This window comes from Macaca thibetana, chromosome 4 (genome assembly GCF_024542745.1).
Source record: "Macaca thibetana thibetana isolate TM-01 chromosome 4, ASM2454274v1, whole genome shotgun sequence".
Classification (NCBI taxonomy): Eukaryota; Metazoa; Chordata; class Mammalia; order Primates; family Cercopithecidae; genus Macaca; species Macaca thibetana.
In genome coordinates, this window is record NC_065581.1 from 4,774,269 (window position 1) to 4,796,779 (window position 22,511).

The window sequence follows — 22,511 nt, forward strand, 5'->3', positions numbered from 1 at the left end:
AGCCACATTTAATCATGACATTTTAATTGTTTATATCTTTGAGGTCAGATTGTTAATACTTTCATATGGATTTTTGTATCTATTCTTGAGGGATATTGGTCCATAATTTACTGTTTTTATTTACCTCTTTTTTTAAGATTATGTTGGCTTCATAAAGCGAAGTAGGAAATAGTCTCTCGTTTTCTGAAATGATTTCTATAAAATTGGTATTTTTTTCCCTCAAATGTTTGATAGAATTCACCAGCGAAGCCATCTGCTGTTTGGGGTGTGTGTGTGTGTGTGTGTGTAGAGGTTTGGGAGAAATTTGTGTATGTGTAACATTTTAATATATTATAAATAATATGTTACTGTGTATTATATATAATTTTATATGTGTAAAATAGCCATATGTGTATATATTCATAATTTTGTTTCATCTTGGTATCAGTTTTGGTAAGTTGTATTTATCAAGAAACGTGTCTGCTTTTAAGATGGTGAATTTATTGGTATAATGTTTTTCGTAATATTTTGTTGTTTTAATGTCTGTAGGCTCTGTAGTGTTATTCTGTTATATTTCGATATTGGTCGTGTGTGTTTTATTTCCAGACTGTTGTGACTTAGGGCTGTATCAATTTAAATAATATTCCAGAGAAGCATTCTTTTGGCTTTTTAATGTTATTTTTTATTGCTCTTCTAATTTATTTCTGTTCCTAATTATTTCCTTGTTTCTACTGGTTTGGGTACAGTTTATTTTTCTAGTTTTTCAAGTAGAAACTTAGATAATTATTTTTTTCTAGGGTAAACATTTAAAGGCACCCAGTTCCCTGTAAACATTGCCTTAGCTGTATCCCACAATATTTTCTAATATTTTTTGTGTGATTTCTTCTTTGACTCATGGTTTATTTAGAAAAATTTACTAATAGCTTATTTATTTCTAGATATGATATTGTTGTTGCTGTCTAACTCCCCTGCAGTCAGAGAACATAACCTGTAAGATATTCATTCACTCTTTTAAAATTTTTATTGAGACTTGTTTTATGGCTTACCAAGTGGTCTGTCATTGTGAATATTTCAAGTGATTTAAGAATATATATTCGACAGTTGGATATAACATTTTGTAAATATCACTTAGTTTAATGTGAATAAGAGTGCTGTTGAAGTCTTTAGTGAATTATATATCAATTACTAAAAGAGGGATGTTAAAGTTTTCAACTGAGTTTGTAGATTACTTTCTCCCTTAAGTTCTGTCAGTTTTCTTTTGTATATTTTGAAGCTGTTGTACTAAGTGAATACACATTTAGGGTTGTTATAGAATCTTAATGAATCGAGCTTATAATGAAGAAATGTCCCTGTTTATGTCTCATAATGCTTTCTTAGAGTTTACTTCGGTAAACACCAGCATTAAGAAAAAATAAATTTAGTTTCATGAGTCTCATCTAAGAGTAATTATAATATTCCCATTTCTTTTTTGTGGTTGTTTTGTTTTGTTTTGTTCTGTTTTGTTTGAGACAGAGTTTCGCTCTTGTTACCCAGGCTGGAGTGCAATGGCACCATCTTGGCTCATTGCAACTTTGGCCTCCCAGGTTCAAGCTATTCCCCTGCCTCAGCCTCCCATGTAGCTGGGATTATAGGAGCCTGCCACCATGCCCAGCTAATTTTTTGTATTTTTAATAGAGACGGGGTTTCGCCGTGTTGGCCAGGCTGCTCTTGAATTCCTGACCTCAGATGATCTGCTCGCCTCAGCCTCCCAAAGTGCTGGGATTACAGCAGCACTGTAAGTGGTGTAAGCCACCGCGCCCAACCTTGTGGTTTTAATAGAGCTTTTTTTTTTTTTTTTTTTTTTTTTTTTTTTTTTTTTTTTTAAAAAGAGTAGTTTCAAATTCTCAGCAAAATTAGGCTGAAAAATAGATTTCCCTATACCCCCTCCCGTGTCCCTACACACACATAGCTTCCCTCATTATCAGCATTCCCCACCAGAGTGATACAGCTGTTACACTTGATGCATCTACATTGGCACATCATCACCCCAAGTCCTTAGTTTACATCAGGATTCACTCTTGGTGCTATGCATTCTATGGGTTAGACAAATGTATCAACATGGATCTGCCATTGTAGTATCGTGCAGAGTAGTCTCACTGCCCTAGAAATCCTCTGCCTTTATGTTTCCTCCTACCCTCTCTTAGCAACCACGGAGCTTTGTACTGTCTCCATAGTTTTGCCTTTTACAATATGTTCTATAGTTTAAATCATATGGTATGTAGCCTTTTCAGATGAGTGTCTTTTACCTGGCAATATGTTTAAGGTTCCTCTGTGTCCTTTTGTGGCTTGATAGCTCATTTCTTTTTGGTGCAGAATAGCATTTTATTGTCTGGATGTACCACAATGTACTTATCTATCCAGTTACATACTGAATGACATGTTGATGGCGTCACAGGTTTTGGCTATTATGAATAAAGCTGCTATATAAATATTTGTGTGGAAAGTTTTCGTAAGTTTTCATTCATCTCTCTTGGGTAAATACTAGGGAACATGATTGCTGAATCATATGATAAGAGTATGTTTCATTTTGTAAGCAACTGCCAAACTGTTGTCCAAAGTGGCTGTGCTATTTTGCTTTCCATCCAACAGGGAGCGAGCATTTCTGTTGCTCCACATCCTCGTCAGCATTTGCTGTTGTCGCGTTCTGGATTTTGGCCATTCTAGTAGCTGTGTAGTGGTATCTCAGTGTTGTATTAATTGCATTTCCCTAGTGACCTATTATGTGGCGCATCTTTTCATACATTTATTTGCCATCTGTACATCATCTTTGGTGAGATGTCTTTTGCCCAATTTTAAATCAGTTTCACTTTTTGAGTTTTAAGATATCTTTATTTTGGTAACAGCCGTTTGTCAGATAAGTCCTTTGCAAATATTTTCTCTCAGTTTGTGGTTTGTCTTCTCGTTCTCTTGAAACACCATCTTTTAAATTGTTATTTACATAGCACTTTCTTTTACCATTCTTTTATTTCTGACTTATCTGTGTCTTTTTATTTGTGTGGCATCCTTTGTAGATAGCATGTACTTGGCTTGTGTGTGTGTGTGTGTTTTTTTAATCCATTTTGATGATTTCTGCCCTTTCAGTGGTGCACTCAGTCCACTTACATTTAGTGTAATTGTTGATAGGGTTTGATTTAGGTCTAGTGTTTTTTTTTTCTAGTTCTCTTTTTTTGTTTTTTGTTCCTCTGTTCCTCTTTTCTGCTTTCTTTGGGTAATAACATTATTGAAATTTGACATTTCATTATAATTCTCTACTGGCTTTTAGTTATACTTGTTTATATTATTATGATTTCTGTTTTTGCCTTTTTTTTAAGTGCTTGTTGTAGAGTAGTGCTTCTGAGTAATCACTCAGGCTCAGCATTGAATGGGAACTTATTTGAAACATGAATTACCAGGCTGCATCCTGGGCCTCAGAAATTCTGGGGGAAAGACCTGGCGTTTCATGGTTTAAATAAAGGTATCAGACGCTTCTGAAATGCATGATAAAAATCTGTTGTACCACCTTATGTAAAACAGAAGAATCTTGTACCGGTATCATTCAATTGAGTTTTCTTGTTTATGCTATCGTTATGTATTTTCTGTCTACATGCGATAAGCCTCACAATAGTGTTTTTGGGATTTTGCATGAAGCATTATTACACTGTCTTACAAAATTAAGAGAAACAAAAAACGACTATTTATATTTATTCACAATTTCCGGTTCTCATTCTTGCTGTGTATCTCAGGTATTCACAGTTTCCGGTTCTCATTCTTGCTGTGTATCTCAGGTATTCACAGTTTCCGGTTCTCATTCTTGCTGTGTATCTCAGGTATTCACAGTTTCCGGTTCTCATTCTTGCTGTGTATCTCAGGTATTCACAGTTTCCGATTCTCATTCTTGCTGTGTATTTCAGGTATTCACAATTTCCGGTTCTCATTCTTGCTGTGTATCTCAGGTTCCATCTGGTAGTACCATTTTGCTTCAGCTCAAATAATTTTCGTTAGTTTTCTCATGATAGAAATCGTTGGGAGATGATTCTCCATAGGTCTCCTGCATTTCTGCACCTTTTGCGAGCAGTGCACTGGCTGCGTTTCTTCTAGACTACCCTTTCACGGACATTCATAGAGAAGACAGAAGTCATTTCTCCTGCCAGAGGCTGCAGCAGGCATGCTCACTATCCATCATGAAAGTTTGCCTTTTTAAGCTCAGGGTTCTGCTGCTGTGACTTCGTCCGTTGCACGCAGAAGTGTCATCCTCTGGGAACTGAGGAGCAGGAACATACTGGTACCCTGGCTTACTGCGCTTGCTCCTGGTTCACTTTGATCCATGACTCAAGAGTCTCTTGCCTTCCGTGAGCTTTCTTGAGACTGCGGCAAGCTCACTTGTTAGCTTCTGTCTTCCTTGTGGTTTTTCTCAAAGAGGAGGATGGGAGTCTCATGGATCAGTTGGTGAGATTTGAGGAAAATCTATGGGAATTTTAGCTGACGTGGTGACCAAATTGTCATCCTAGTGATAAATGGTCCTCCACTTTGCTGCCTGCTAATGAGGGGAGATTGGGGAGATGGTTTTAAACACAGCTGCCCAAACAATGCCCTGGTTATTGCTAACTCTTCTCTGGGTGGGAGGACGTCTTCACCCTTTGGTGGGCAGATGATTCTGACCCTTTTCAAAAGTTAAAGGAGAGAAATTGATAACCACCAGGGGTGGAAAGCAGGCAAAGTGTTTGAACTGAATGCTGGCTGGTTCTTTTGGGAGAAGAAAGGGTGGGACTTGTTAAGGCAGGAGGCTAACAGCTAGGTTGTCCCATGGTTGGCTCTTCCAGCACTGGTCCTGCCAACCTCAGATGCGCTGGGAGATGGCAGTAAAAGGCTCAGTGATTTTTGCAGTGAATCCTGGCTGCTTTAGGGATGTGTAACCCTCTCAGGGAGATTACTCTGACATAGACAAACACCTGTGGGAAAATGTTAATGTCTAATAAGACATTGACTAGTATTCCAGCTCTTCCTGCCCCAGATGAGGGTTCCAGTGCTAATGACGATGACCCACTGGAGAGTGAGAAATTTAACCCAAACAAGTTGACTTAAATTCTTGCCGTCCGCTCCACTGCTCTGGGAAATTCTCCCCTGGCCCTTATTAAAGCCACGTGATAACCCGTGAGATGTTACCATGACTGTGGGGCCCACATTGGTCAACATGGAGGACATAATCAGTCTGTGAAAGCGACCTAAAATTGCCTTTGTCCCTTTTGCATCTGGCCCTTGCTTACAGAAGGGCTGGATATGAGTAGGGTATCATTGGTAAACAGGTGAAAATAGCTCCCAAAATAGGAAACAACAATTTTGTCCTGGTGGAAGGAGAGCAACAATGCTAGTACCTAGGGAAATGGGGAGTGCATTATACCTTGGGAAGTTCTGGGACAGGGAACATTAATGATCCATGTCATTCAGAACCACCCCTAGAGCCTTCCTCAGGGATGAAAAAGCCCTGGTGTGGTTCTCCCAGATTTTTGCAAGGGACCTAAGTGAAGCTTTTGGATCTGCCATTCCTCCTTGCCAGACCACTCTGATGACGATTTGGTGCATTCCTTTGACCCATGCTGAGAATTCTGTCAGAAGCAGCAGTGGATGGTGCCAGCTCCTGCACCTGCCACGCAGAACACCTGCTAGCACCTCTGGCTGTCTGCCCACTCATACTCATGGCCATGGCACAGATGAGTGCCACCTGACTGATGGAGCAGGCAAACAGGATAGATTGGACTGACCGCTGTCAGGCAGTTCCTCCAAAAACAAGGGCAAGACTCAATGATTGAACTGAACTGTAGACTTTTAAGAGCTGTGGCCATCTAGAAAGCTATGTTGAAGGCACTGTCAGCCTGTGCCCCTGTGATGCAGGGCTTGCTGGTAATTGTAAGCAGCACTTTTCAGGACCAGTGCAACACTGAGACTGCACTCTCCCTGTGTGAAGAACATATCTTTCTCCTAGAATCATGGTGACTTGCACCTTAGCAGTGATCATCAGAGAACCTTGAGTATGTAAAGAAAAAAACTACATTAATTAGATCCCGTAGTCCTCATAGAACAGCGGCGAATTCTCCAATATGAGGCTCCCCTTGAGTATCTGGGGCAGCTCCCCAGAGGGATCATTGACCCACCGTGTGTGTGCATCCTACAGGTAGCTTACCCCACTGTGAGAGCCATAGACATGGTGGTAGGAAATTTGTCTGTGACGTTCTCTGAAGTGATCCATAAAAGCATCTGGAAACATCCATTAATGGATGATAGGATTGCTGTAGATTTCCTTCTTTCGGCCAAGACAGAGTTCATGCAATTGCTAACACATCCTGTATTATCCGTGTCAGTGGCCCCAACCAAAAGGAAATGTCCATTCAGAAGCTTCTGGAGAAAGCCACATGGCTTGCTAAGGTGGACCCTGATATTTTATGGTATTGCTTTAGCTGGCTGGGTCCGGGATGCTGGGAAGCATGGTTAAGGTCAGGATTTTAGTTCGGCTCATCATGATGCTTGGAGTCCTGTTGATAGCAGCTTTTATTAAATGTGTGAGACAAATTGAGTGGATTTGGTTCCGGCCTATATTAGATTGATCAGAGTGGCTAATGGAGTGGATACTCAGAGGGAAATTTGCTAGAATCCGAGACAGTGTAAATGTAAGGAGTGAGTCTTGTTGGGAGAGAGTTCTCCAGGGATCTCTTGCATTTCTGTATGTCTCTGGAAAAGAGAGTGAGTGCGTTTGTTGTGGACTGTCTTTTCAGTAGTGTTGGTGTAAGCAGTTAGCCTTGGAGATAGATAGTGTCTCCAGGCCGTAGGGTAAGTTTGTTTACTGCGTGATGGGGGTGGGCAGTCATGCCCGTTATAAACATTTGGGATCCCCAAGCTCAGGGATCCTTTCTTGTAATGTAACCTACTGTTTCAGCAGTTTTTACCTGACTGTCTTTGTATTGCCCTGTAGGAATTGCGGACTTAGGTAACCGGTACAAGCAGTACTAATAGACTGACAGCTGCTACTACTGTGAGTAGAAGAGCGGTAGTCCCCATTTACCCTTTAAGCTTTCAGTTTCCACGGTTTCAGTTACCCGTATTCAACCATGCCCTAAAAATGTTAAATGAAAAATTTTGGAAACTACTTATAATTTTTTTTTATTTGAGACAGGTTCCCACTCTGTTACCCAGGCTGGAGTGCAGTGATGTGATCACAGCTCACTGTAGCCTAGACCTCCTTGGCTCAAGTAATCCTCCTACCTCAGCCTCCCAAGTAGCTGGGACTATAGGTGTACTGCACTATGCCCAGCTCATTTTTTAATATTTTGTAGAGATAGGGTCTTGCTGTGTTGCCCAGGCTGGCCTCAAACTCCTAGGTTCTAGCAGTGCTGCCACCTCAGCTTCCCAAAGTGCTGGGATTACAGACGTGAGCCACTACGCCCAGCCAATTCATTATTTTAACTTGTGTACCTTTCTGAGTAGGGTGATGAAATTTTATGTTGTCCTGACGTGTCTTGCCCAGGACATGAATTTTCCTTTGTTCGGCGTCTGGATGCTGTAAATGCTACCACCTCATTAGTTACTTAGTAGCTGGTTCAGTTATCAGATGGATCAGAGTGCGTATAGGACTGGGTTTTATCTGAGGTTTCAGGCGTCGGCAGGGGTTCTTGGAGTATATCCCCCACTGATAAGGGGAGACAGACTGTTTCTCTGATGAGGACTCATGTCTTCTGCCAGCATCCGTGAAAATGTCAAAAACAAGTTATAGCTTGGTAGTTTGCAAGCAGGTGAAATCTCAGACCCTTTAAGTTTCCTGACAGGTCTCTTGCAAAAAGTTCTTTTAGCTCTTACTCATCTGAAAGTGTCTTTATTTCACTTCCTCCTTTCTTTAAACTGCTTTTTTGAAATTAACTCACGTACCAGTTTAACCATTTAAATTATAGATCAGTGGCTGTTAACATGTACTGTTTTGTATCCATCACCACAGTTGAGTTTAGAACATTTTCATCACCTCAGAAAGAAATCTAGTATCCGTTAGCTATCATCTCCCTATTTACCCCTATTACCTTCCCCCCAGCCCTAAGCAGCCACTAATCTGTTTTCTGTCTCTGTAAGTGTCCTGGTGGAAGGAGAGCAGCAATGCTAGTATCTAGGGAAGGGCGGAGTGCATTACACCCATTCTGGTTATTTTTTATAAATGGCATCATATATGTGACTGGCTTCTTTTACATAGTGTAGTGTTTTTAAAGTCCATCCATGTTGTTGTATGTATCAGTACGTCATTCGTTTTTGTGGCTGAATAATATTCTGTAGTATAGATATGTCACATTTTGTTATTTATTCATCAATTAGTAGACATTTGGATTGTTTCTACTTTTTGACTATTATAAACAGTGCTGCTGTGAACATTCTTGTATAAGTTTTGGTGGGGATAAGTTTTCTTTCTCTTGGGTAGATTCCTAGGAATGGAGTTGCTGGGTCATATGATAACTCTAATTATTGGAGGAACAACCAGACTGTTCTCCGATGTGGCTGCACCATTTTACATTACCACAAGTAGTACATGACAGTTCCCATTCCTTTCCACCCTCACCAGGACTTACCCTTTTTATTTATTTATTTATTTATTTTTTATTTTTATTTTTTATTTTTTGAGACGGAATCTCGTTCTGTCACCCAGGCTGGAGTGCAGTGGCATGATCTCCACTCAACTGCAAGCTCCGCCGCCTCCCAGGTTCACGCCATTCTTCTGCCTCAGCCTCCCGAGAAGCTGGGACTACAGGCACCCGCCACCACGCCGGCTAATTTTTTTTTTTTTTTGTATTTTTAGTAGGGACGGGGTTTCACCATGTTTGCCAGGATGGTCTCGATCTCCTGACCTCATGATCCGCCCGCCTCGGCCTCCCAAAGTGCTGGGATTACAGGTGTGCGCCACCGCGCCTGGCCTATCGTTTTTATTACAGCCATCCTATCGGCTGTGAAGTGTACCTCACTGTGGTTGTGATATGCATTTCCCCGATGGCTAATGATGTTGGGCATCTTTTCATGTGCTTTACTGGTCCTTTGTATATCTTTTTCAGAGAAATGTCTATTCAGATCCTTTGCCATTGTTAAACTGGGTTGTCTTTTTATTGTTGAACTGTAAAACTTTATATGTTTGATATAAGTCCCTTATCAAAAAAAATTTTTTCCTCCCATTCTCTAGTTTGTTTTCTCACTTTCTTGGTGGTATTCTTTGAAACACAAAAGTTTTTAATTTTGATGTCTAGTTTAATCCACTTTTTTTCTTTTGTTACCATTACTTCTGGTGCCGCATCCGAGAAATCACTGCCTAAAGTCACAACAAATTACACCGCTATATTCTTTTAAGAATTTTATAATTTTCACTCTTTCTTGTAGATCTTTGATCAACTTAATGTATGGTATGAGGTGTAGAGGTCCAACTTGCCTCTTTGGCATATGGATATCCAGTTGTCCCAACATTGTTTGTTAAAAAGATTATTCTTTTCCCCATGGAATGGTCGTGGCACTGTTGTCCAAAATATTTGACCATATATAGGGGAGTTTATTTCAGGGCCCTCTCTTCCATTAGGCTATGACTGTAGTTCCATGTTGCCAATTTCATAGTGTATTAATTACCATAGCTTTGTATTAAGTTGAAACCAGTTAATGTGAGTTCTTCAACTTTTTCTTTTTGAAGATTTTTTGGGCTGTTCTCAGACCTTACCAATTCCATGTGAATTTTGGGATTAGCATGCTAGTTTCTACAAAGAAAATAACTTAAATGTTAATAAGAGTTACATCGAATCTGAAGATCAATTTGGAGAGTTTTATGGTATTAACAGTATTAAGTCCCCTGATCCATGAACATGGAATGTCTTTCCATTTAATTACTTTTTTCAATAATGTTTTATAGTTTCCACTTTATAAGTTTTACACCTCTTTTACTCCTGTTTTTTTCTTTTTGATGATATTATAACTGAGACTTTCTTAATTTCATATTCAGTTTGATCATTGCTACTGTATAGAAATAAAATGCAATTATTCCATTTTAAAAATTGATTTTGTATGTTGATTTGTATCTTGCAATCTTGGTGAACTTCTTTGTTCTAATAGTGTTTAATGGACTCCTTAAACTTTTCTATATAGAAGAGTATGTCATATGCAAATAGCAATAATTGTACTTCTTCCTTTCCAATTCAGGTATCTTTGTATTTCTTGTCTAATCACTCAGCCAGAGCTAGCTAGAACTCCAGTACAATGTTGCATAGAAGCGGCAAGAACAAACATCGTGTTTTTCTGATCTTACGGGGAAGCTTTTAGTCTTACAGTATTGAGCGTGATGTTATTTGTGTGTTTTTCGTAGATTCCCTTTATTAAGTTGAGGAAGTTCCCTCTAGTTTATTGACTTCTTTTTTTTTTTTAAATCATGAAGAGGTGTTGAATTTTCTCAAGTGTTTTTTCTGCACCTATTGAAACAATATGTGATTTTTCCCCCTTTATTCTATTGATGTGGCATATGAACATTAATTGACTTTCACATATTAAACCAGCCTTGCAGTTTTGGAATAAATCCTTCTTGGTCATGGTCATATTTATATATTACAAAATTCAATTTGCGAATGTTTTGTTGAGGATTTTTTGTGTCTATATTCATAAAAGAGGTATAGGCCTATAGCTTTCTTGTGATGTCTTTTGTTTTGGTATTGGGTAAATAGTGGCCTCGTAGAAAGTGTGGTAAATTGTTTTCTCTTCCAATTATTGGAAGAGTTTATGAAAAACTGGTACTAATTATTTAAAATTTTGATAGAATTCACCAGTGAAGCTATGTAATACTATGCTTTTCTTTAAGGGAGATTTTGATGATCAGTCTTATAGAGGTCTATTTAGATGTTCTTAATTCAATTTGACTAGTTTGTATCTTTCTAGGAATTTGTTTATTTCATCTGAGTTGTTAAAATTATTGGCATATAGTTGTTCATAGTATTTTAATTTTTTATTTCTATATGGTTTGTAGTAATGTTCCCTCTTTAATTCCTGGTGTTAGAAATGCGGATGTTCTGTTTTTCTTAATCAGAATAACTAAAAGTTTGTCTATTTTGTTAATTTTTTTAAAAGAAACTTTTGGTTTTGTTGCTTTTAAAATATTGCTTTTCAGTTTATTAAGTTCTAAATTCTGTTTCTTTTCTTCTGCTTGCCTTGGGTTTAGTTTCCTTTTTTGCCAGTGTCCTAAGATACAGGTTCAGGTTACTGATTTGAGGTCTTCTTTTTAGTGTGGGTGTTCACTGGTAGAAATTTCCCTCCCATCACTGCTTTTGCTGAATTCCACAAGTTTTGGTATGTTGTGTTGTTTTCATTATCTCAAAGTTTCTAACTTCTCTTAAGACATTTTGGGGGGAGGTGGCCCGTTGATTATTTAGCATGGGTTAATTTCTGCATATTTATGAATTTTCCCAACTTCTTTGTTATTTTCAGTATCATCCCCATTTGCAGATAGAATTTGCATGATTGCAATCCTTTTAAATGTACTGAGCTTATCTTAAGACTTAGCATATGGTCTGTGCTGGCGAGTGTCCTGTGTGTGCTTGAGAAGAATGTATACTCTGCTATTGCTGGGTGAAGAGTTTCCTTCTTGTCAGACTTGTATAATGTTTCCATCGCAGGAATTAATGGAGCAGTTTGCCTGCCCCGGATGTGTTGCTCCTTCACAGTCTGATGCTGAGATCGCAAGCTATGGCTGCCTGCCGGTTAACTCAAAAGATGGTTTTCATACCTTTTTTCTTTCTCTCTCTTTTTTTTTTTTTTTTTTTTTTTTTTTTGAGACGGAGTCTCGCTCTGTCCCCCAGGCTGGAGTGCTGAAGCTCGATCTTGGCTCACCACAACCTCCACCTCCTGGTTCAAGTGATTCTCCTGCCTCAGCCTCCCGAGTAGCTGGGACTACAGGTGTGCACGCCCTTGCCCAGCTAATTTTGTGTATTTTTAGTAGAGACGGGGTTTCACCATGTTGTCCAGGCTGGTCTTGAACTCCTGACCTCGTGATCTGCCCGCCTCAGCCTCCCAAAGTGCTAGGATTACAGGCTTGAGCCACCGCGCCTGGTCCACATTTTTTTTTACTAGCTGAAAAACATCAAAAGAATAATAATATTTCATGATGTGCGACAGATAAAATTCAAATTTTAGTGTCCATAGGTAGAGGGGTTTTTGTTTTTGTCTTTAATGCCATTTCGTTCATTACATATTGTGTCTGGCTACTTCCTTGCTACAGGAACAGGGTTAAGTGATTGGGAGACCAGATGGCGCATAAGCCTAAGACATTTACTCTTTGGCACTTTATGTAAAGTTTGCCAATTCCTGGTCTAATATGTCCACTATGACTTTGTTATGTATACTCAGTCTGGCCAGTGAGTATGCCTAACACGGAGCACACACCTACCCTTAGCTGTGGAGGCTACTGTTGCTCTTCCTCTTTGCTCAATTTCCTGGGGAGGGAGGGGCAGGATCTGCGTGGGGCCTGGCAGCTGTAGGTCCCCAGGGATGCTGGCCCTGGGGGGACCAGTGGTACATGGTTAAGGAGGGAGGGGAAAGAAATGCACTGTGCTCCACCAGACTCCTACCTCGGCTCTAAGGACACGGAGGAAAGCAAACAGGCGTACTCTGGTTTAGTATACTGCCCGCTTCTGGAGCGGAAATTGGGCAGGAGGAGGGGGGAACATTAAACATAGCTTTCCTACAAGACATAATCTCTTTGCCCCTTTTCATTTAAAACTCTTAAACTGTTTCTGCAGAAACATCGTTATATGGACTTTTCCAGAAGCATGTCTTTTACTTACATTGAAATACACCCTCATACACAACTATTCACAAGTGAAAGAGCAGGGGAAACATGACTTTCGAAAGCTTTCCCTGCTCTGATGTGGCCTGCGTGGCCTCGCACTTGCTGACCTGACATTAATTACTGAATGTGGAGATCTGTCAGACGTGAAATCGGCCCTGTGATGAGCTAAGATCTTTCTGTTCCTAATCCTTTTTGCTCGGAAGCAGTAATATATCTTTAGTTTTAGGGCTGTTCAGTAGTTAACGGCTTCAATTTTCTGTATCTTAGGTAGATAAACAGGAGAGTTTTTTGTTTCTTTGAGAGTAGATGAAATGATGGGGATTGGAGTATTCTCCCGTTCTCTACGATCATCTGCACTTCTACTCATTAGGCTCAAGTATTTGGGGATGTTAGAGAACCAGGCATGCCATTGTGTAGTCCGACCTACCTCTAACTGCCAGAAATGTACTGATATTCTTAATAATTGATAGGCTCAGACCTTGCATTCTTAATTAAAGAGCCACTCCGTGACTGTAGGCCTCTGCCCACAAGATAGAGAGTCACATACTGCCCCCAGGATGCAGGCTGATGCTTTTATATTAACTGCAGATGTAACAGCAGATTCTAGGTGTTTCTCCTGGAAATGTAACAACAGATTCTAGGCGTTTCTCCAGTAACGTATGGAGGCACTATGTCAGATAATTCCTGTTCATGTGAATTGTGGAAGATCTCGCTTCCATTTGCACTTCGGATGTCAAGGTAGTAGAATTTGTCACAGTCATAAAACATGCTTACAAGGCAGGGTTGTGTGAATTGACAAATTTGATCCAGAATGTATTGGTCATCCATTTCAACGATTAACAGCACCTCCATTGAAAGATGTTAGTGTAAAATTAATTAAAACCAAGATTTGAAAATAATAATCCGATCACTCTAGACTGTTTTGTTACAATCAAGTGTGATGTTCTCTGTTGACCTTTTTAGTTTTAATTGAGTGCTTCTGAATGATACAGATCATATGTTTCTTTGATGGCAGTGTCACACCACAGAAGGTTCTCAGCCCCTGGTAGCTCGTTGCCGTCACCACTCCAGGCTGTTGCTTGGGTGTCTGCTGCTGGTACCCTGGGATTACCAGGCACAGCTGCAGATGCCTCGAGCTGCTCCAGCCATGAGTATGGAAACCAACTCGCTGGTCAGGCTTCAACACAGAAATAACAGAGAGCCCCTTCCAGTCACAAGAACCATAAGTCACCTAATGCATATCCACACGTTCTCAGCATAAAAATGTTGTGTCTTGTTTGACTGACTTTCAGGGAAATTGCTTACACCCCAAATGGCCTATTACTGTTTTATTGGGGTTGGAGAAGAGATCATTTTTATAATCTTTTGTGGTTTTTGCTATTTTTGATGTTTCTTAATTAAACTTGGACTTTAACCCCAAATTTTGATTTTTTAAAAACTATTTTTTTCCTTTTATAAACAGGTTGAAAGGATTGTTGACAAAAGGAAAAATAAAAAAGGGAAGACGGAGTATTTGGTTCGGTGGAAAGGCTATGACAGCGAGGACGACACTTGGGAGCCGGAGCAGCACCTCGTGAACTGTGAGGAGTACATCCACGACTTCAACAGACGCCACACGGAGAAGCAGAAGGAGAGCACGTTGACCAGAACAAACAGGACCTCTCCCAACAATGCTAGGAAACAAATCTCCAGATCCACTAACAGCAACTTTTCTAAGACCTCTCCTAAGGCACTCGTGATTGGGAAAGACCACGAATCCAAAAACAGCCAGCTGTTTGCTGCCAGCCAGAAGTTCAGGAAGAACACAGCTCCATCTCTCTCCAGCCGGAAGAACATGGACCTAGCGAAGTCAGGTATTAAGATCCTCGTGCCTAAGAGCCCCATTAAGAGCAGGACCGCAGTGGACGGCTTTCAGAGCGAGAGCCCCGAGAAACTGGACCCCATCGAGCAGGGTCAGGAGGACACAGTGGCACCCGAAGTGGCAGCAGAAAAGCCTGTCGGAGCTTTATTGGGCCCCGGTGCCGAGAGGGCCAGGATGGGGAGCAGGCCCAGGATACATCCACTAGTGCCTCAGGTGCCCGGCCCTGTGACTGCAGCCATGGCCACAGGCTTAGCTGTTAACGGGAAAGGTGAGTGTCTAGGGAGCTGCCTCCGGCTCCGTGGTGATCCCAGAGGGCGTGGGTCCTTCTCTAGAGATCAGGCCTCGAGCTATGGAGCGTCCGGGGATTCTCGCAGCATCTGCTGGAGACTTGCAGAGATTTTGCCAGCTTCTCCTTTCTTCGCTTGAAGCCTTTGGTATTTCTCTTAATTCGGCACTAGTTGTCTCTGTGTAATTCGCCATCCACAGACTGTGCTACCACACTGACTTGCTTTAAACAGTATCTCCCTCTAACTAGGTTATTAGGGGAGTAAGTTCTTACAGCAAGTTTCTGAAGCTGTATACCTTTCTTCACCTCTTAAGTGCTGAGTCTTGTCTCGTGTTAGCGTTTTCTTCTAAGTGTGGCCAGCGTTGATATAGAAGTGCTGGTTCTTATTTTGCTCATCCGTTTGAATACCCAGGAATGCCTTTCAGTGGGGGCACTGCTAACCCATTAGGACCTTTGGGAGCCGGGCTCGTTTCTCTGTTTTGATCGGCAGTGCAGGTGCCATTGCTCCCCCTGTCAGAGCCCAGTCTGCCTGGCACCGGTGGTGTCCTCTGTTTTACTCTCACACCCAGCCCTGCTCCTGAGTTCTGCAGCTGCCTTGGTTGTGCCGTGACCTGTCCATCTCCCAGGACAGCACAACTGGGAGTTCACACAGGTGGCTTCCTTCTCCTCACTTGCCATGCTGTGCTGGCCACAGTTTTCTCTTACAAGTCCTCATGACTTCTCACCTGCTGGAGCTTTCTAATAGGGCTTCCTGCTTCCTGCTTCCTGACAGCTCCCCTCCCTTTTCAGTCGTTCTTGGACGAGGGTGGTGTCCACTGGTACCTCCACCCCATTGCCTTCAGTAGCAGGTGTGCCCTGTGTGTCTGCGACCCGGCCCTCCCCTGCCCTCTGGCTCCCTCTCTCTGTCAGCACCAGGGCCGCACGTTGTCCCGTCTTCTCCATCTGCTCAGGGGCCCCCCACCACCTGGCCCTCTCCTCTCTCTCCTTTCTGAGTTGTAGTCTTAAAATTGCCTCTTTAGCCGGGCGCGGATTGCTTACGCCTGTAGTGTCAACACTTTGGGAGGCCGAGGAGGGCAGATCGGTTGAGGTCAGGAGTTCGAGACACCAGCCTGGCCAACATGGTGAAAACCTGTCTCTACTAAAAATACAAAAATTAGCCAGGTGTGGTGGCGTGCACCTGTAATCCCAGCTACTCAGGAGGGTGAGGCACGAGAATTGCTTGAACCCAGAAAGCAGAGGTTGCAGTAAGCTGAGATGGTGCCTTTGCACTCTAGCCAGGGTGACAGAGTGATTCTCCGTCTCCCCCCCTAAAAAAAAAAATTGTCCCTTTACCTGTGTTTGTCTCCCCCAGCCCAAGCTCAGTAGAATAATAGCAAACAAAATACAATGGTGTTGGTTTGTTTGGGGAGCTGCTTTCCTCTAGAGACGTGGTCACTAAGACATTCTAACCATCCTGCTGTGGTGCATTCAGCAGACTTTCTCCTTGGTCCAGGCCCTTGTGTAGCAAAGAAGTGGAATATGAACTGAAATCTGGGGTTTCCCTTTGACAGGAAGGTGCCATCTTGCCAGTGTTTTTCAGATACACACTTGACCCAAACGGTGCCTTTTCGAGCTCCGTTGGAGCTTGTGAACTTGTTTGCAGGTTTGACTTCCTATGTTGCTGACCTCATGGGGACAGTTTTCTCTTACTTAGTTGTGTGTGAGGAATCAGTGAAGTTCAGAGGTAGAAGGGACTCACTTAATAGCACGCTCTGTTTTGAAGTTAGGGAAGTTGAGTCCAGAGAGAAGGTGATGCTCATGGAGAGAACCGAAGCCCGAAGGGGAACTAGAGCGTGTACCTTCGTGCCTCACTGACGTTCTTCCCAGCATTGCTTGTTGCCTCCTGGACAGATAAGCACCTCCGTCTTCATTGATAACTTAGGGGCCAGGCACGGTCCTGGACTGTAGTGCTGCCAAAAAGGATTGACGATGTATAGCCCGTGGGCTTGGCCCTGCCCTGCTCCTGGTTTTGTATGGCCTGAAGGCTCAGAATGGATTTTACATTTCCTAATGTTTGAAAAAAAAATCAAGAGGAATATTTACTAACGTGAAAATATAAGAAATTAAGATTTCTGTGTTCATACATAAAGTTTTATTGGAACACAGCTAACCATCCATTACTATGAATGAATGGAGCTATGCATTCATTTACTTCCACCACCAATCCTGGCTAATTTTTGTATTTTTAGTCGAGACGGGTTTCACCATGTTGGCCAGACTGGTCTCAAACTCCTGGCCTCAAGTGATCCACCTGCCTCGGCCTCTCAAAATGCTGGATTACAGGCATGAGCCACTGCATCTGACCTACTTGGCTATACCTGATCTCAGCTCTTAGGAGGCTGTAGATCTGTGGGCCACCTATTTTGTCCACAAAAGTAGTGTGTGTATGTGTGTGTGTGTGTGTGTGTGTGTGTGTGTATAGAGAGAGAGAGAGAGTGTGTGTGTGTGTACATTTTTTGTTGTGGGAACCCTTGATTTTCAGAACTTTGCGCCAACAGGGTTAAGAGCCGTAGTCGTTACGTCCTGTTTTGGGTGGTCACCACCTCCAGTGCGGTCTTGCTGGTTCCCCCTCGTGTGTGAGTTCTTTCCAAATGAACTGCAGCCCTCGCCAGATCCACATTCCACTTTCACCACATGTGAAACAATTGGCAGCAAAAACCTTCATTCCTTTATATTTCTTATATAAGGAAGGTAATAGCTTCCATTTAAATGAGGATTTAGTGACTTCCTTTCTAAAAAGCATCCACACGTGTGGCATTGGTTAAACCAAAAGGGACGTGTAAGCATAGAATCTAAATTATTTTACCTTGTTCTGTGGAGTTGGGAGGTTGGAGTGGGAATGACAGTATTTTTCCAAAGCCCTCACCATCATTTTTCTCCGAGGCTATGATCTCTACCCCTCTCTCACTTCTGCCTGGGCACTGGTCAGATCAGCCCTGAGCCCTGTATACTACTGAGAATATAGTCTCTAGTTAGAGGAAAATAGAAGCCGTTAGGGACCATTTTTAGGACAGTGGTGAATGACATCCCCTGTGGCCTTGATCTGAATCAGGCTTGCAGATTAACGAGGAGGAGGTCTTTCTGGAGGGAAAGCAACTGCAAAGCTGGTGGAACCCCTGACAGCGGACCTCCTGCGGATTCGGGAGGGTCGGTGCTGTCGCTGCCCTGGTCCCTGTGCAGGGAAGAGCTTTGTTATACTCTCTGCTAGAACGTAAGCTCCAAGAAAGCATTTTGTTTTTCCAGACTAAATCAAACTGTGCCCAGAATGGCACCTGCCATGTAGTCGGTGCTCTGCAAGTACTTGTGGATGGGATGATTCCAGTAGAATGGGTGCGCGTGGAAGACAAGGGTTGTAAGGAGTCATTTGTGGCCTGGATCTCTGGCTCAGAGAGGAGGGAAGGAGAGCAGGAGGGGAGAAATGCCAGAAACACAGACATTTCAGAAAGCCCTCGTTCGCCCTCCGGCACATGCTTCCTGAATGAGAAGCCACGCTGAAGCTCTGTTAGGCTGTTGGTCCACACTCAGACGCTTTTTAAGCAGTTGTTTGCTTTTACTTTCCAGATTAATTTTAGAGCTACGTAAGGAAACGGATTTGTTTTTCTAGAACTAATTGAAGTAGATACTGGTGGAGTCATTGGGAACGAACCATCCCCTATGCAAAACACTGGTCATGTGTGCCGAGGGGATATTTTTGCCACCAAAAACCACAGATACTTGAATATCTGTGAACTCAAAGAAGGAGTGTTTCTGGAGTATTTTCACACACACTCACTTACTTTTATAGAACAACCACATATGTGTTTGCTTTTTCATTATCTTAAGTATGACACAAAGGTTTAAATGATGAATATATTATTTCACTCAGAAATGTGAGAAATTCTAAAATTTAGGTGGTACAGCTTGCTGTCCTCTTTCTGTCTATCCATGTTAATGGTGATTTCTTGCTCCTTTAATTCCCTAATGAATTAATCCTACAAAAGAAGTAATTGCTTTTAAAAAAAAAATTATCATGACTTTGGATTATCATGACTTTGCTCTTTCATGAATTCAAACATGTAATTCATCATCATTCCGTAAGTATGAAATTTCAGAAAATGCTAGTAGTAAACTTAAATAGGTATAAACCTTATCAGTGTTGTGACATAGGGTTGGCTTTTGGACTTCATATTGAAGCCGACAGACCTAGTAGGAAAATGACTGAGGAAATATTAATACCTTAGCACACGTTGCATTTCATGAACATTTCAACCAAATAAGCTCCTGAGAGAAAGTGTTCAGGAAAACCTGGCTGCTTCTGAGGAGCTGGAGTGTGGTTTCCTCTCAGTAAGAACGTGAATAGATGATCCGTCTCCTTTTCCTCTGTGATTATCAGGGAAGTGTAAGAGGCACAGCTGCCCTCTAGAAAGAGACCCCAGGGCTTTATAGGGCCTTTTTGATTTAATCTTAGAAATTAGAACTTAACCCCAGGGAAGGTTAAGAAATCAGGAGACCGGGCCAGGTATAGTGGCTCACACCTATAATCCCAGCACTTTGGGAAGCTGAAGCTGGAGGATAGCTTGAGGCAAGGAGTTCGAGACCAACCTGGGCAGCATAGTAAGACCCCATCTTTATAAAAATGAAAAATATTTTCGTAGGTTTTAAAAATGTGTTTTAAAAAAAAATTATCCAGGCATTGTGACTACATGCTGCCTGTAGTCCCAACTGCTTAAGAGGCTGAGGTGGGAGGATTGCTTGAGCCCAGTAACTCAAGGCTCCAGTGAGCTATGGTGGCACCACTGCACTCCAGCCCGTTCCACAGAGCAAGACCCTGTTTCAAAAAAAAAAAAACCAAAAAGTTAGCAGACCAGTTCCCAAAGGTAGCAGCTATTCCCTGGAGCCACAGCAGAAAACCTCCACTTGAAAAGAGAAGACATTTGAAGTCAAGTTACAGCAAATTAGAAGTGTGTTTGAGAGGTTGATCAAGAAAGATTGCAGTTTGAAACCCGACAGATGATTGATATGTCCTATATAGTGGGTCCATGCTAGAGGCTTCCACATGTGTTATCTTGCTTATTCTTTTCAAGAGCAAACCCACTTACACAGGGAAAGGGTCCAGAGCTAAAAATCAAACGAGAGAGGAGTAGTCCTTTGAGACAAGCAGATGCACAGCCTCCCTCCTTTCTGAGCATTTAATAGGCATCCTCAGGCAGAATGATGTGATGCCCAGCAGCAGGTGGGTTCCTCAGTTCCTCAGAGTGAGCACAGGGGTCCTCAAACCTGCATGTGCTTAAGAATTCTAGTGCAGAGTTTCAGGCACAGAGCCCCTAGAGATGATGCTCTTGTCCATCTGGAGCCAGTCTGCTTACTCCCAGGAATCTTTAAAAACATGCGCACCATAATGATTTTATTTTAAAACTTTATAAATGTGCATTATTTTCCAATCATTGATGTTGAACCAAGGCCCTTTCCAAGGGAGTGCTTGCATTTGCCGCTTGTTGGAAGAGCCAAGGCCTTTTGAGTTATGGAGTCATTGCTTGGAGTCCTCTCTTGTGACAAGCATGCTCATAATGTACCACTTACTGTCACCAGTTCGGATTTCTTCAAAGCAGAGCAAAACGCAGGTGTACTTATAAATCTGAGTACAGTCCTAGCCTTTTTGATTTTTCTCATTTTCTCACACCTAGTTTTGACAGTAGTTTTTAGTCTAGAGCCTTTCCAAATCATTCAATGTAGTTTTCCTTGAAGCATCAGCTCCCCTTTTGTAATCACCTCCTGTTTTATGTAAAATATGAATTAAATATAACAAGTTCAGCCAGCCAAAAAAGTGTAGGAGGAAGGAGAGTGTTCCCTCTATCCTCTTAGGTTTGTGGCTGGGGCCTGTGAATTATAGTGGCAAAAGACATACTAACAGGAGAAAAGGGCATATACATTTAATTAGTGTTTTAAATTTTCTGTGCCCAACGGGTCTCCACACAAAAGAGGAAACCCCAAAGAAGTGGTTAGGCTTGAGAGCTTATATACCATTTTAACAAAGGATGATAAATTGTGGAGAAGTTCCTAGACAAAAGAAAGTGGGGTTTCTAGGCTTCTTGCAGGTGGTAAAATGTAGGGAGGTAGATATACAGGGAAACTAATGGAAGACAAAGGCTGTTTTAGTAAGGTCTGCTGATGCAGTCTTGGCCCAGTTTCATCTCTCTGGTAATGAGTTGTTTTCCTTTTCCTGGTACAGGAAAGTGGGAATACCTTTAGAGATAGGAATTTAAGCCCTTTTAGGCAGAAATGGGGAGGGCAGAGAGTTCATTCTGCTTCTCAGTTGCCTTTAGCTCAAAATAATCCTGTTCAAAAGTGGCATATTTGGAATTGCATGTTCTGATTCCCATCAGAAGTTTAGGGAATGAACCCTGCCAGCTCTTTAACAGTCACGTCCTGAGGGAAAGAGTCGAGTGTGAGCTGTGTGGAGTCCAGTGACCCCCTCACTCTGGATAGGGAACCAGGGTTTCTCAGGGAGTGTTTTCCTTCTCACTCTGAGAATCCCTGCTGCAGACTTAGAGAGTTTTTTTCCCTGCAAATGAAGTTTATTGATGTCACAGCTCCAGAAATGTTCACACACATCCTGTTCTAAAAAGAATATATAAATGACATACATTTTTGCACAAGTAATTTAGTAGTACTTTGAGCAAAATATAAGAGTTCACTATTACCTGCCCCCTCTGAGTACTGGATTCCCCAGAGAACATCAGTAGTTTGATGTGTGTCATTTCTATCTTGTTCTATGAATTTATACTCTTTTATATGAGATCATACTACATAATTTGTTCTTAGCATTTGCTCTTTTTATTTAACATCATGTCTTGGAGAACTTTCTATTTTAAGATTCAAATTCTTTTTATGTTTTAAACTTTATATAAACAGGATTTCAAACTTAGAAGTTGCAAGACCAGTACAAGAAATACCCATATAGTATCCCTTACCCAGATTCACCACTTGTTTACATTTTGCCTCATTTACTTTCCTCCTTTTTTCTCCCCCATATAAGTATATATTTATACACGCATATACATATGCATATATATTTTTTCCTATTTGAGGGTACATTTTATACTATTTGAGTTAGTTGGCAAATTGCTGTTGTAAATGATAAAACACAAGGGCTGTAATTGATTTAAGATTTTAATAGATGTTGCCAAATTGCTCTCTAAAAAAGCTGAAACGATTGTGAGTACATATTTGCCCATTCTTAACCAGCATTTTAATCTCCTTTTCAGCGTCTGGCAGATGAGAAAATGCTATCACATTGTTTTAATTTTAAAAAAGGAAAACTGTTTTTGCAGGTTAATTGACTGTTCGCATTCATTTTTCTGTTAATTCCATATACATACATATATATCTTGCCTGTTTTTCTTTTGGGTGGTTTAACTTCCAAAATGTGACCATTTCATGAATGTACCTGTCCTTGCCCAGGTACTACACTGATCTTCTCTGCATGTTTGAGCTGTGGTGTTCATGCTTCTAAAGGGAGT

General features: G+C 41.5%; 1 protein-coding gene across 3 annotated transcripts in view; it reads left to right on the plus strand.

Annotated features, from left to right (window-relative positions):
• Nucleotides 1–22,511, plus strand: part of CDYL (chromodomain Y like) — a 174,652-nt gene that overhangs the window by 97,454 nt on the left and 54,687 nt on the right. For all 3 annotated transcript variants that reach the window (XM_050789245.1, XM_050789243.1, XM_050789246.1), the window contains exon 2: nt 14,289–14,955. In XM_050789245.1, the coding sequence (XP_050645202.1) occupies nt 14,289–14,955 (667 nt within the window). The remainder of the gene's footprint in view (nt 1–14,288; nt 14,956–22,511) is intronic.